The sequence below is a fragment of the Periplaneta americana genome, chromosome 15 (assembly GCF_040183065.1).
Source record: "Periplaneta americana isolate PAMFEO1 chromosome 15, P.americana_PAMFEO1_priV1, whole genome shotgun sequence".
Taxonomy (NCBI): domain Eukaryota; kingdom Metazoa; phylum Arthropoda; class Insecta; order Blattodea; family Blattidae; genus Periplaneta; species Periplaneta americana.
Window position 1 is genome coordinate 133,619,774 of NC_091131.1, and position 16,326 is coordinate 133,636,099.

Below are 16,326 nucleotides of genomic sequence, written 5' to 3' on the forward strand. Positions count from 1 at the left end.
GTTGCTATATGATCAATAGCTATAATACTTCCACAGTTGATGTTCATATATTAGCATAAAACAACTGTAGCATTTAAATATTCTCTCTATCTTGGATGCAGAAAATATGTAGTTTATAAACTGAGTTCATTAGACGAGGGTGGACCCAAAAGTAACCGGAACCGAACTGTTGTGCACGCATGCTTTGTAGGTATGAGTTGTGCTGTTAGGTGGTGTTAGTATGGGATCTCCCGCGACTGTTAGTGAGCTGGTGTCAGTCTGATTTAAGTGGTTTGTTTGTGGTGCTGTGTTGTTTGCATTCCTATTTCAACTGTTTGGCGATTAGTGAGCTGGCCGACCACAAGGAACAAAGAGTGTGTGTGAAATTTTGTTTTCTGTTAGGGAAAACTGCAGCCGAGACCATTGGGATGCTTTGGCAAGCCTTTAATGATAATGCTTTGGGGAAATCACAGGTTTCCCTGTTTCAAATATGGTAACATGTCAACTGAAGACATGCCACACTCTGGGCGTCCTTCGACAGGAAGAAATGATGAAAACATTGCCAAAATCAAACGTCCAATTGATGAAGATCGTCGAAAGACCATTGACGAAGTTTCTGAGCAAATGAACCTGTCATGGAACACAGTCCAGTGAATTTTAACCGAAGATTTGCATATGAGACGGGTGTCTGCAAAATTTGTTCCTCACTTGCTCACAGATGACCAAAGAGAAAACCGCGTGAGAGTTTGCCATGACTTGAAGAGTGAAGTGCAGAACGATCCAAATTTTCTTAAAAGAATTGTGACTGGGGATGAGTCTTGGTGCTATGGGTACAATCCAGAATCAAAGGAAGCATCGAGCCAGTGGAAAACTCCAAATTCACCACGACCCAAGAAAGCACGTCAAGTGCAAACCAATGTGAAAACAATGTTGATTTGTTTTTTTGATGTGAATGGCATTGTCCATAAAGAGTTTGTTCCGCCAGGACAAGCAGTGAACCAACATTTCTATTTGGATGTGTTACAAAGATTATGAGAGAGTATGCGATGAAAATGGCATGAAATGTGGAGAAATGGGAACTGGTTGCTTCACCACGACAATGCTCCAGCCCACACAGCTGATGGTCCGACAGGTTTTGACAAACAACATGGTGCATGTGCCTCAGCCACCCTACTCACCCGATCTGGCTCTGTCTGACTTTTTTTTTTTGTTTCCACGGATGAAGAAATGTCTGAAAGGAAAGTGATTCAGTGATGTGGATGACGTCAAAGAAAACACGCTAACGGCTTTGAACAGTATCCTGCCTCAAGAGTTCCAGCACTGTTTTCAGCAAAAACATTGGGACAAGTGCATTAATGCACATGAAGAATATTTTGAAGAGGACTAAAGTACTGTGACTGTAGAGTTCAATAAAAAAAAAAAAAAAAAAAACATTCCGGTTATTTTTGGGTCCCCCCTCATAGAGGCCTCACTGGTTTACTTCCATAACAGAAGTAAAACATGCAGAAAATTTTTATAAATATATTTTCTGTATTAAATTACTAGGATGAAGGACAGCTACTGAAGATCCAAAAAATGCTGGAGGAAAAGGGTGATTCAACAAAAGGTGTTAAAAAACAACTGTTACTCCTTTATTGTCGCAATAAGGATCTTGAAAAAATTGAGCAAATAGTGAAGGTAAATATATGTATTTAACATATCGAGACTTGGAAATTTTTCCCATAAGAGTAATGAAGTAGAACATAAATTTTACTGTAATATATATGTGTAACTACTTTGATAAAGTTTTTATGATTGTAACACAATTTAGCTCATACTTGTATTATTTTACGTCTGTACATTGTGCCTTATAGTTTTTACTTATTTTATTGTAAATAATAATGGAATGTTGCATAAGTAGAAGTAATAAAATATGCAGGATATTTTAAAATTTTATATAGAAATAACTTTTATATTTTCTACAGGAATTAGAAGCAGATAATTTTATATTTACAAGTGGAATATATGCAAATCTATTAGAGGTATATGCACACCATGACAGATTGGAAGATGTATGGAACATTTTAACAAAAATACGAGAGAAGGACCCAGACTTTGTATTGGATGATTTGAAGATTGTCAGAGTAGCAGCTGTTTTAGTAAATAATGACAAAGTACAAGGTAAGTGAAAAACTTGATCACATAACTAATGTTACTTCAGAAATACAGTGATCCATTTGGGTTTGGATAAAATAAAAAACACCGTACTGAACTTTATTTGCTGAAATTTTGTGCATACAACACTGAAAGATGTGAGATTCCTCACAGCTCAACATGACCCCCGTTTCGCACCCTGCACAACTCATAACGGTGATGCAATTCAGCCCACATTCATTGTAACATAAGAGGGATGATTTGTTGAAAAGGTTGAGAAATTTTTACTCTTAGATCATCAATGATCCTGGGTTTCTGTGAATTGACATTGTTTTTAACAAATCCCTAAACAAAGAAGTCAGGAGGAGCTAGATCTGGGCAGTTTGGGGACCTACACAAGAGATAGCTGCTTCTCGTACTGGGTTTCACCTGCGACCTCCTGCATTTTTTTTAACACAGAACCTGTTCTACAAATGTTCGATACTACAACATTATGGAATTGTATTTAAGTACATTACACACATCATAATGACGTCGAAATTTCCTTTGAACTCTTTTAACACACTCAAATTTAGCATACCAAAGAACACATTGTGCCCACTGTTGATTTGTAGTAGCTATGTTAATCATCTACTATTTTTATTTGTCCTTTCACATTATGCACTGTTGATTGTCATATATGGAAACTCCCATCTTTTAATCATAATATAACTAGCAAGAAATTTTTCCTGCTATCATAATAGCTTTATAATAATAAATTAATATTATCCATACCCAAATAGATCAGAAATGATTTAGTCATTGTCCAATATGAAAAGAATTCTTTCTAAACTAGAAATGTCCATGATAAAGACTTTTCGAAACGAAGAAATATGCATAATGCTCTGAGTGCAGAGATTCATTCTGAATATTGTTAAAAAATACTCTGAAACGAGCCTACTCAGTCACTGAGGTTCTAACATTTTACCATAAATAAAATAATACTTGCGTGTCTCTTTTTTTTCTAAAGAATTAATGATTTAAAGACTTTAGATAAATATTGGACTTACTGTTACTTGAACTGTTACAGAAGAGTGGCTTTTCACACCAAAGATCTGGGTTCATATCCGGAAAAAACAAGTACAGTACAATATATGGTGAATAGAGACAATATCAAAGCATATTTTCTTGGAGTACTCATGTTTTCATTGCCATAAAATCCTATTTTACCATAATTCTTAGCCATTATTGTTGTTGTTTAGTCAACTGTCTGAAGACAGGCCTGAACTTCACAAGTGATACCAAGAAGGCACCACTTATGAGGCAACTAGGCCAGGAGATAATAGGGTAGGGTGGCCAGTTCCTTTCCCTCTCCTTTGCATACATCACTGACTAGCTACATAACCTATTACACTAGTCAGACTTCAGATGAATACAAACAATTGTTCTTCCTCTGACACATATTGTCAAGTGAGATGTACTACCTGATAATACATGTACATATCAGCCAGAACCTCAATCAGAGGATCCATTATTGTTAATGGCGCATAAAATAAACGAAAATTATTATAATCTGCATATTTTCTATGATACACTGTGTGTTCATACATGGAGCAAGTGGATGTAATATTTACTCGTGTATTAGACCTACCTTTTTGCTGATTTTTACTGTCCAAAACAGGGATGGGACTTTTATACAAAATATTACATTAATAGGTTTGTTTGCACAGCAGTTCCAAACTGGTTTGAACAGTTACAAGCATGTGCACATGGATTTTATTGTTCACACAGCGCAAACTTCAAACTCTGACTGTTTCTGACCATATCAAACTGTCACAATCGATTCCTGACAGTTGGAATTGGTTTTCGAATCAAGTGCAAACCAATCTCTAATCATAGATGATGCATGTGCATTAAGATAGTTTTGCCATTGTTTCTGCATGTTATTTACAACATAACCTATACAAGTAAACCCTAAATATATAATCAATTGTACTTTGGTTCTGTTGTCTTCATATAATTGCCATTTTTCAGGAAGGTAATACTGTATATAAGCATGTGTACTATTCTAAAGATTTACCGCATAAGTTATATTATTAGCGTTAGTTATATTATTATTATTCAATATCCAATACAATGGCCAACACCTTCCTAGGACTTACGAATCCAAATATCTTGGAGTTATTTTCGATAGTAAGTTAACATGGAGCAACCATTTGAAATACATTTCTGAAAAAGCTCGTAAAAGATTCTCCCTTCTAAAAAGACTAGCAGGAAAGAAATGGGGATGCTCTAGGAATACTTTGAACACTACATACAAGATGTCTATACAGCCAGTGCTGACATACTGCGGAGAAATTTTAATTACTTCACCTTTCGTAAACGAAATAGAATATGTTCAAAACTAAGCTCTCAGACTCATTACTGGTGGAATCAAAACAACTCAATAGATTCTATGAGATTCCTCACTAATATTAACAGCATCAAAATGACAATAGAAGAAAAAGCACTGATTCAATATGAAAAACTTATTAGATTACCAGGAAACAATTGGTATTCATACAGTCCTCTCTGTAGATTGAAAACTCAAAAAAGTTTCATATCCATTGTCCAAGAATTAAAACAGAAAATCAATATCCCGAATTTAAAAGAAAACCTGTAAATTAAACCAAACCCTTTAACTCTATTAAATATAGAATATAATCTAAATTTAACAGAAGAAATACTAAAATCAGAAGTAAACACTGAAATACTAAAACAATTGTCTTTAGAGACAATTAATATTAGGTACCCTCCACAAAACTGGCTTCATTTATACACTGACGGATCCTTGATCTCCAGAGAACAAGGTGCCGTCGCAGGTGTTACGTGCTGTCTCTTCTCACTTTATAGATCTCTTGGGTATGGAACAACCAGTTTTGATGGAGAAATCATTGCAATAAGTGAAAGTCTCAGGAATCTTCTATGCCACATCAATAAATTAAAAAATGCAGTTATATTGTCAGACTCCAAAGCAGCTATTCTATCAATAGTCTCTAAACACACACCTTCATCCCAAACAGCAGAAATAACTAAAATGCTCTCTCAATTAATATCACTCAATAAAAGAATTGTATTCCAATGGATACCATCCTATTGTGGAATCCTGGGAAACGAGAATGCAGATGCTTTAGCAAAGAAGGGCAGCACTGCTACTTACAGACCTGTTACTAAATCTACGTATTACTCTGTGAAGAGATTTATTAAATCTACATACTTAGACTTCAACAAACAAAATTTGATAACACAATCTCAAGGGAAAAAATGGAACGCTCTGCATCAAAATCCACAGTTAATTCCCGATTTACCACGCAAATCGTCTGTAGCTGCATTTAGATTGGCAACAGGCCATGATTGTTTGGCCAAACACCTGCATAGAATTGGAATATATCAGTCCCCTAACTGCCCATTGTGCAACTCAAACCAAGAAATGTATTCGGAACACCTCAAAATCTGTGCTTCAGTGGCTGGCCATGATAATATCTTTGAAAAATATTGGAGTGCAAGAGGTCAAATGACTTTATTGTCAAACGCCTGGCATTAGAAAACAACAACAACATATTATTATTAGCGTACTATTATTTTTTATTCAATAAATCTAACATTTAATTCTCTGGAGAAGTCATGTCAAGCTATTTGTACTTAATTTATAAAATATATGGCATAGAAGATCATTGACCAGGTACATGTAGACGACAGAGAATTAGCTGGATTGCAGATCGTGCCGGAGGAAGCGAGACAGAACTAGGAAATGCTGAGATCAAGAATACAGAAGAAGAAAACATATGTGAAGAAATCAGATAAGAGCGGCTTAAGTACCACAAATGCAATGAAGTTTAGTGACACGAGTAAAAATTCAAGTGATTTGGGAAGTGATTTAACCAGATTAGTGGGAATGAAGGTCAGTGCCAAGAGGAGAAGTGAAATTGTTTCTGTGAGTGCAAGAGCTGAAATGGGGAGAAGTAAAGAGAAGAAAAAGTATGATGAGTTTATAACAGAAAATGGTAAAGTGGATGTTTCTGGTACAGAGACAGCTAAGGAAGAGACGACTAAGGACATAGTAAATAAATTGAAATATGAATTAGAGGATTGTATAGGAAGTTAGATAAGACGATAGAGGTAATGAAAATAGGTAAGAAGTATGGTGAAGGAAGCTAGCTAGGATAGCAAAGTATAATATGTAGAAAATTAGTGAGATCTGAAAATGAAATGTACACAAGAAACTAACATAATAACGAACATAATGGTGTAATATGTTTTAGTAATAAGTATTAAGGTACGGTCACACGTCGCTACTTTTGCAGCACTGCAGTACAAAAAACTGCGCAACTCTCATACTGCAATGTGTGAACAACAGTGCAACCTGAAAAGTAGCGGCTGCCAAACCTGCTGCCCGCTACTTTATCATGCTGCATTCAGTTTATAAGTAGCGACGTGTGAACAGGATTCTCAGGGTTGCAACCGCAACATTTTTGATATCGGTTTTGTTGAAACTTTTGCTGCGGTTGCGACCAGTGTTGCCATCCAAATGTGGCAATGATACTTGTATTGTTTGGATATATTTTAATGTTACATGTGATGAAAATAAAGTATTTGTAACAGTCACTAAATGTACAACACAGTCTGAGTATATTTGGTGATGATGTAATTAATTTTTTTTTTATTTTCCGTAGCATAATTTCAAACAGGAGGGTTGCCAACATTGATTTCGTGTATATGCTGTTGGTTATCATTTAAGTATATAGGCGTTTTTAAAAGCTTTATAGTAAAAATGATGCCAATTTCTGAATACTAGTTAGGACAGAAAAGCAAATAATAGTTAAGTAAGCTATCGCATGAGTTTCATAATAATGCGAACATAACCACAAAATGTATATTGAGAAGCCAATATGGAGCTGGAAACCTGCAGCAAGACTGCAGCTGCAAAAGTAGCGCTCTGTGTGTGAACAGACTCGCAACCTCCAATTGCAACTTTTGTAGCGCTCGGGTTGCGCAGCACGAAAAGTAGCGTGCAGCACGCTACTTTTGGCTTACGTGTGAATACGACACGCAACTTTTGCAGCTGCAGTACAAGAGTTGCTCAGCAAAAGTAGCGATGTGTGACCGTACCTTTAGTAGAAACAGTGTGTGTTCGATATAGTCTAAGTGAATTGTAAATCTAGAACGGAGTGATAAAAGTGTCAATTTTGAATGAATTAGAGGAATGTAATAGGAGGTTAAGTAAAATGATAGAGATAATGAAAATAGGTGAGGAATATGGCGAGGGAGGCTAGCTAGGATAGTGAAATATAATATGTAGAAAATTAGTGAGATCTGAAAATGAAATGTACACAAGAAACAGACATAGTAACAAACATATTGGACAATGGTATAGTATGTTTTAGTAACAAGTATTATTAGAAACAGTGTGTATAAGCGTACTAAAAATCAAGAACAGAGTCATAAAACTGTCAATTTTGAATGATCTAAATGGGGTCGAATGTTAAATTATAAGAGCGTCTACAAAAGGTATAACTATAATGAATGTAATTGTGGCACTGGATACAAATTGTGAGGTCCACATTACATGGATGTAAATGTTGACATCAGATATATCATATATCATACGGCATAGACGAAGTTAATGTTTTTATTTCAGTTCACTTTTAAAACAAAATTCACAGTTTGTGATTGTGATTAATTGTAATAAAATTATTTTTCGAAAGTGTTTTAAAATAGTACTTAGGCTAATTTAGGTAATTTAGGCCTGTAATTGTTCTTTCAGATGTCTGATTCAAACACTTCTAGTGATAACAATATGGAATTTATATCTAGTGGGGATGAGTTAGGGTTGCTGAAATTATTTGAGGGAAGAGACAGGCCCAAAAATGAAACTTACTTCCAATATATTATGCCTAGATACAATAACAGCGAATTTGATATTTCCATGCAACCTGTCATGTAGCAGAGAATCTCTCTCAACAATTTGAAGCATCACAATATTTTAATTAATTTATTCTGCTGTCGTAAGTTCAAACACTTACCTAGATGTCAGTGGTTTGAACCAGTTTGAAAATGTGTTCGTACAGCTGAAATAAAATAGAAATAACCTAATATTGCATAAAACTCGTACTTTAATATTCACTCCCTTTAAACCCCCTGTAAATGAATATTTATGATCGGATAGAAAATTATTGTTGTTGTTGTTTTCTAATGCCAGGCATTGGACAATAAAGTCTATTATCCTCTTGCACCCCAATATTTTTCGAAGATAGTCATGGTCAGCCACTGAAGCACAGAGTTTGAGGTGTTCCGAATCCATTTCTTGATTTGAATTGCACAATGGGCAGTTAGGGGATTGATATATTCCAATTCTATGTGGGTGCTTGGCCAAACAGTCATGGCCTGTTGTCAATCTAAATGCATCTACAGACGATTTGCGTGGTAAATTGGGAACTAACTGTGGATTATGATGCAGAGACTCCCATTTCTCCCCTTGAGATTGTGTTATCAAAATTTGTTTGTTGAAGTCTAAGTATGTAGATTTAATAAATCTTTTCATAGAGTAATACGTAGATTTAGTAACAGGTCTGTAGGTAGCAGTGCTGCCCTTCTTTGCTAAAGCATCCGCATTCTCATTTCCCAGGATTCCACAATGGGATGATATCCATTGGAATACAATTCTTTTATTGAGTATTATTAATTGAGAGAGCATTTTACTTATTTCTGCTGTTTGAGAGGAAGGTGTGTGGCTAGAGACTATTGATAGAATAACTACTTTAGAGCCTGACAATATCACTGCATTCTTAAATTTATTGATGTGGCATAGAAGATTCCTGAAACTTTCATTTATTGCATTGATTTCTCCAACAAAACTTGTTCCATATCCAAGAGATCTATAAAGTGAGAAGAGACAGCACGTGACACCTGCACCGGCATCTTGTTCTCTGGAGATCAAGGATCCGTCAGTGTATAAATGAAGCCAGTTTTGTGGAGGGTACCTAATATTAATTGTCTCTAAAGACAATTGTTTCATTATTTCAGTGTTTACTTCTGATTTCAGTATTTCTTATGTTAAATTTAAATTATACTCTATATTTAATAGAGTTAAAGGGTTTGGTTAATTAAAATTTCTCCGCAGTATGTCAGCACTGGCTGTATAAACACTTTGTATGTAGTGTTAAAAGTATTTCTAGAGCATCCCCATTTCTTTCCTGCTAGTCTTTTTAGAAGGGGGAATCTTTTACAAGCTTTTTCAGAAATATATTTCAAATAGTTGCTTCATGTTAACTTACTGTCGAAAATAACTACAAGATATTTGGATTCATAAGTCCTAGGATATTGAATTCTCTTTCTTTTTTACCAAGTGAAAATATTTGGTAGTTACTTTTGCTTAAATTGAGTGTCATCAAATTTGATGTATTCCATTCAAGTAGTTGATTTAGAGCTTTAAGAGCAGAATTTTGAATTTTGTCTCTATGTCTGTAAGATCCGGAAGTCCACAAAACTATACCATCTGTAAATAATGCTGTTTTCATGTTTGATTCCTCTACTAGGGAGGGTAAGTCATTTATATAAATATTGAATAAAGTTGTGCTGAGGACAGTGCCCTGAGGTAGGCCTCGATATGTTTGTCTGTAACTAGAAAGTGAGTTATTGAATTTAGTAGCAATAATCTTTGACTAAGGAATTCTGATATCCATCTGAACATATTGCTGGAGATACCTAATTTCTGGAGTTTTAGTAATAATTTTTTTCTCCAAATAGAGTCATATGCTAACTGAAAGTTAATAAATATTGCCACGGTATCTTCTTTCTTGTTAAAACTGTCTTATTTCTTGGCTGAGGGGTATGACTTGTTCATTAGTAGATTGTAGTTATTATAGTTCAGTCCATTACACTATATCAAATGTTTTTTAACATGTATATAATGTTACTTTCAGAACTTCATATTTACTTGTAATTTACACTAAAATGTCGAGGGTTTTTTTAAGCAGACATTTTCTCTACACTACAAGAAGTTAAACTACCCTATATTCTCACACAAATTTTCCATGCCTGGCTTAGCTTTTGAGAGACAACTTCATTCTCAATAGAGATGCTAGCTAAAACTTACAAACGATCCCAGCTCATTGTAGAGCGCAAATATGTTTTTATTAATTTTAACTTACTGAAGCTATGCTCTCTACTTGCCATTGAGATAGGCATAGACAACAAAATCCTAAGACATCATCAAATGTTGGAAGTATAATCCTTCGTGTTGTGTTTGAAAATGAAATTCAAAGATTGAATGCAGGTTTCTATGTTGTCATTATTGATTGAATGAGGGTTTGTATGTTGTCATTATTCATTGCTGTATGTAAATGTATTAGTTCATCGTAGAGCACTGGCCATTAATATCACTTTCCCCTGAAGTCTGATCCAGAATAATTTCTTGGATGTTAATGCATTTTGACACCGAAGTTGAGACGGCATCTCCAGTAACTGAATTAAGTGAATGATACCCAAGAATGCTCTGAGGTATTTCTGTAGAATTATATTTGCACTCTTTCCTTCTTTCCAACCATGTTGAAACCATTATCATAACCTTGTCCTCTACAGTTGTTCTTATTAAGTCCACAGTTTTCGATCTCTTCTTGAAGTGAAGTAGCTAACCATGCTCCTGTTGAATCAAATACTGAACAGAAAGAAAGGAATGTTTCTTAACTTGAATGAGTTCTTCAGTACAATCAACAAACCATAAAATGAATGATAACTGTTCTTGGTGGCTAACATCAGGTGTACAATCAAATATCAATGAAAAATATATAGCTTTCTTAATATTGTTAATGATTTCATTTTTTTTTTTTTACTTGGGTTCCAATAAATTGTATAAGCTTACCCATAATGGTTATGAATTTCTCTGACTTGATCCTTCTTGTGTGTTCTGCCATCATCAGGTCATAGTTTCCAAGTAGTTGTATGAGGCTTAAAAAGTTGCCATTGCTTTTTGCAAATAGCTTGTCATCGCTTCCCCTGAATGCCAAATTACGAGTTATTTCAACCAGACGTTCTAAAACATCTCTTTGTTGTTGTGACTCTTTCTGTATTTGACTTCGAAGCTGACCATCAGTACTCTTATGATTACGAATATACATTTCTGCATCACCTCATTTGCCATAGCATACGAAATGTTCACTTGCAGTTTCGTGTTATTTTAAATACTTACCGATGTGCTTCGAATTGTTATGTCCATTTTCGCAAAGTTATGATCGAGAATTTCCAAACAATTCACAGCAAAACAATAAATAAACCCGAGTTTTGTTTCAGAATATTGGAGCCATTGGCGACATTTTCATTATTGGCTAGTTTCCCTGTAAAATGATACAGATAAAATCTGTGACTGTAATTTGTTGATTTATTTTCGAGATTTTTCGGAGCATTGAAACAGGGCTAACTATTGTTTGTGGTCAATATGGGTATGCGATGATCTTAGTTTCGAATTTGAGGTGTGAGGCTGGACCATAGACCTAATCTGCCTGAAAATTATGTACTAATGAACAGGTGTTAATGTATTTTCAATGTTTTCTATTGCAGTAGTGTTATCAGTATATTCTAGTTCAGTAAGATGTGTTTTCGTATCATCATTGTCTCCTGGTTGAGTGTTAGAGAAGGCCGTATGGCCTTAACTCTGCCAGGTTAAATAAATCATTATTATTATTATTATTATTATTATTATTATTATTATTATTATTAAATAGCACACTTTGTTTACTATGTTCACAGTTATTATCATCATGTAAAAATAACTTGACATGAGTTTAGCTATAACTAACATGTCAACTGAAGCGTTCTGTTTTGTGCACCAGTTATACATAGGTTGGATAAAAAGTAATGGCAACACTGCTGTCACATGGCAATGGTGCGTTCGAGAGCTGCCAGCTGTGTGGACATGAACAAGGACTGATAGATGAGTTAGTGCAGCCAGCGGCGACAGTACTCTGTCAATCTACTGCAATGTGTTGAACGTTCACTTTCATAGGGATAGTGCGAGCGCCCTAAGACCATGCTTACAAAACTAGAGCAATGTTCCTGGATCAAAATTGAAATGGCACAAGGTCATAGTGCACAAGAATGTTTTCAGGGACTGCGTGAAGCATGTGGTGATGCAGTGTTGCCATATCGCACAGTGGCACGATGGGTTAAAGCGTTCCGGGAAGGCCTTGTTGCACCGGTACCAATGGGAAGGTGATGACTTTCTTGGAGGAATCGTCGCTATGGACAAAACCTGGACTCGCTCGTATAAACCAAACTTGAAACGCCAATCAAATGAATGGAAGCATCCCGGTTCTCCTCGTCCAAAGAAAGTGCGCCCTACACAAAGTGCTGTGAAGGAGATGATCATTGTGGCGTATGACATTGATGGGGTAATACTGCACCACGCTGTACCTCCAAGGCAGACGGAAAATGCGGACTACTGGAACATCCACCGTACTCACCCGATATGATCCATGCGATTACGATCTTTTCACCAAAGTGAAAGAACCACTGCGAGGGACCCGGTACAATACCAGAGATGAACTTATCCATGCTTTAGGGCGGTCAATACGGAACATCAACAAAGATGGACGTGCTGATGGTGTACGACGCCTTCCAAACATTTGGCAAAAGGTAATAAATAAGGGGGGCGACTATATAGAAGGTACCTAAATGTTGTACTCCTGTGAATAAAGCCATGTCAGAAATATCGAACTGTTGCCATTACTTTTTATCCAACCCATGTAAGTAATTTTCTACTCATATATTAACATAAGTTAAAACAAAACTAAAAATAGAAACCACAGTCCACAGTTTGCCACAATATTGAAATACCCACATCAATACACTGAATATAGAAAACTGAGTTCCAGTCTCACAATAACTGTAAAATCGCATTTGGTACTTGTACATTGTTATGTCATTATTTAAACTGTTGCTCATAGACTTGTAGAATGTGAAAATACGTTGGAATTTCATTATTCTTAAAAATATTCATATTGACAGATTAACACTTTCAAGGTATTACAACATAGGTATTATATTAATTAGTTGTCCCATTGTAACTTTTTTTTTTTTTCTTTAGCAAATTCTCTTTGAAATTATGTACCTGCTTAGGTCGAATTTAAAATCACTTGTCAGACTATAATGAAACTTACAGCAGTCGCCTATAAAGACGAATTTAGAGTAACAAGATGATATTCAAAAGACATACATACATAAGTGTTCTGCCCATGGGGAGGTCTTTCACTGCAAACCCAGCATTCTCCAATATTTCTTATTTTCAGCCTTCCCCTTAGTCTCCGCATATGATTCACATATCTTAATGTCGTCTATCATCTGATATCTTCTTCTGCCCTGAACTCTTCTTCCGTTCACCATTCCTTCCAGTGCATCCTCCAGTAGGCAGTTTTTTCTCAGCCAATGATCCAACCAATTCCTTTTTCTCTTTCTGGTCAGTTTCAACATCATTCTTTCTTCACCCACTCTTTCCAACACAGCTTCATTTCTTATTCTGTCTGTCCACTTCACACACCCCATTCTTCTCCATATCCATATTTAAAAGATATATACCGTGTTCCGCTTAGAAGGATCGAGAAATAAATGCTCACCATTTAAAATCAGATGAAGATAATGTGACTTACAGCTGACAAGATGCAGAAACTGTTCAAGTTTATGCGACAGTGGTTTAAAAATGTTGTTGTTGTTTTCTAATGCCAGACGTTTGACAATAAAGTCATTTGACCTCTTGAACTCCAATATTTTTCAAAGATATTATCATGACTAGCCACTGAAGCACAGATTTTGAGGTGTTCCGAATCCATTTCTTGGTTTGAGTTGCACAATGGGCAGTTAGGGGACTGATATATTCCAATTCTATGCAGGTGTTTGGCCAAACAATCATGGCCTGTTGCCAATCTAAATGCAGCTTCAGACGATTTTCGTGGTAAATCGGGAATTAACTGTGGATTTTGATGCAGAGCGTTCCATTTTTTCCCTTGGGATTGAGTTATCAAATTTTTTTGTTGAAGTGTAAGTATGTAGATTTAATAAATCTCTTCACAGAGTAATACGTAGATTTGCTGCCCTTCTTTGCTAAAGCATCCGCATTCTCGTTTCCCAGGATTCCACAATGGGATGGTATCCATTGGAATACAATTCTTTTATTGAGTGATATTAATTGAGAGAGCATTTTAGTTATTATTTCTGCTATTTGAGATGAAGGTGTGTGTTTAGAGACGATTGATAGAATAGCTGCTTTGGAGTCTGACAATATAACTGCATTCCTAAATTTATTGATGTGGCATAGAAGATTCCTGAGACATTCACTTATTGCAATGATTTCACCATCAAAACTTGTTGTTCCATATCCAAGAGATCTATAAAGTGAGAAGAGACAGCACGTAACACCTGCACCGACACCTTGTTCTCTGGAAAAATGGTTTAAAAATAGTTGCATGTATATGCTCATGTGCTGATGCCAGTCAGTAGAGCATTCCATCATTGAACCGTTTTTCTTCATCGAGGTGACAGTCACAGGGAATGTGTATCTGGACATGTTACAGAACTTTTGTTGTTGACCAGTTCTTCCCAGGATCGGTTTTTCAGCAACATAAAGCTCCATTTCACTACTATAGAGCAGTAGGTGACTTTTTGGATGCAAACTTTGCCAATAGGTTGATCAGAAGAGGAGGACCCATGGCTGGCTACATAGGTCACCTGACCTGATCCACTTTGACTTTTTTTCCTGAGGCTTTGTAAAGGATATTATGTACCAACGTGGTAGAGTTGACACTTTGGAAGAACTGAGGCAATGCATTACAAATGCAGCTGCACTAGTCACTCCACAAATGTTACAGAACACTTGGCAGGAGATTGAGTACCATTTAGACATCTGCAGGGTAACTTGAGGCGCAATTATTGAGTTGCATTGACCATTCTCCGAAACTCGGAGACTTTTGCATCAGTTTATGTAAAAAGTTATGTTACAAAACTATTATTTACACTTGAAGTTATCAGATATTTCTCAATCCCTCTAAGTGGAACAGAGAGAGAGAGAGAGAGAGAGAGACACAGAGACAGAGACAGACAGAGAGAGAGAGAGAAAGTTTTTTTTCTTTTAAATAAAGTGGATTCGAACTCATGATGTTATGATTATAAGCCATGTGTTTTAACCACTTGTACACAATAAAGTTATTGAATCAAATACATGTTTTACATCAGCCATATTGAGAGTAAAATGACATTGCAATTAAAGAAATGCCTACGTGTAATGATTCCTCAGCAATTCCAAGGTGGGACTGTATCTCTGAACAGTGACCATTTCCATCTCAAAGGGTGTACAATTGGACGGCTTCATCGCCAAGTTGTGTAAGTCAGAAATTATCGAAATTGAGTCAGTAGTGAAATCGTATTCTCAATATGGAGAAGTATTAATTTGAGAAGTGAATGAAGTCCATAGTACATAAATCTACCAACAAAGTGCATTAGGATTTTGGGCACAAAATTATTTTTCACTTCGTGTTTTGTGCCTAGTGAAGTAACTTGGATACCTCTGCTGTACATGGACAGTCAGCCATGTGTTTACTCCATCACTTATATTTCAGCAACAGTAATCAACAATAATGGGAATTATTACTGTAACTATTTTAAATGTAATGAACACAAAACCTTGTTCTTCTCAAAATAATGTTTTTTGACTTTTACCACTTAATGACCAAACAGGCCAATTGATCATTGTATTGAACATGAGGCAGAATGAACATTTTGTAATTTTCAGTTCAGAAATATCTTTGATGATGGAAATGAGGATGTCGATGATGAAATGAAATAATACTTTTAAGATGAAAATATAAATAAATTCTAGGAATCTTCAAATTAAAGGAAAATTTTTCAAAGTAGAAGTTCAGTCTGGTAAGTCACTTTATTGCAGTTCTGTTTGTGTTGTAATTTATTTACATAAAACATAAAATGATATAGTAATTTGGAAAGATCCTTTATGTTAAGTAATATTCTGTTTTGTTACATTGATTTTCATTGGTTTATTAATTTTGAATAAATTTTATTCAGCTTCCTCCAAGTGAAGGCTGCCTAGAAGACAAAGCTTGCCATAAAATTGTTGTTGGTTTTTTTTTTTTTTTTTTAGTAAGTGGTAGGTAAACAATTATAATGGAAAAAAGAAAACAATGGAGAAGGAAAAGA

The 16,326-nt window shown here is 35.5% G+C and overlaps 1 protein-coding gene across 1 annotated transcript in view; it reads left to right on the forward strand.

Moving 5' to 3' along the window:
• The window catches only part of bsf (bicoid stability factor), a 203,564-nt gene that overhangs the window by 130,506 nt on the left and 56,732 nt on the right, over positions 1 to 16,326 (forward strand). Inside the window, exons 11-12 of the mRNA XM_069848172.1 lie at positions 1,525 to 1,656; positions 1,944 to 2,139. Coding sequence (XP_069704273.1) covers positions 1,525 to 1,656; positions 1,944 to 2,139 — 328 coding nt within the window. The remainder of the gene's footprint in view (positions 1 to 1,524; positions 1,657 to 1,943; positions 2,140 to 16,326) is intronic.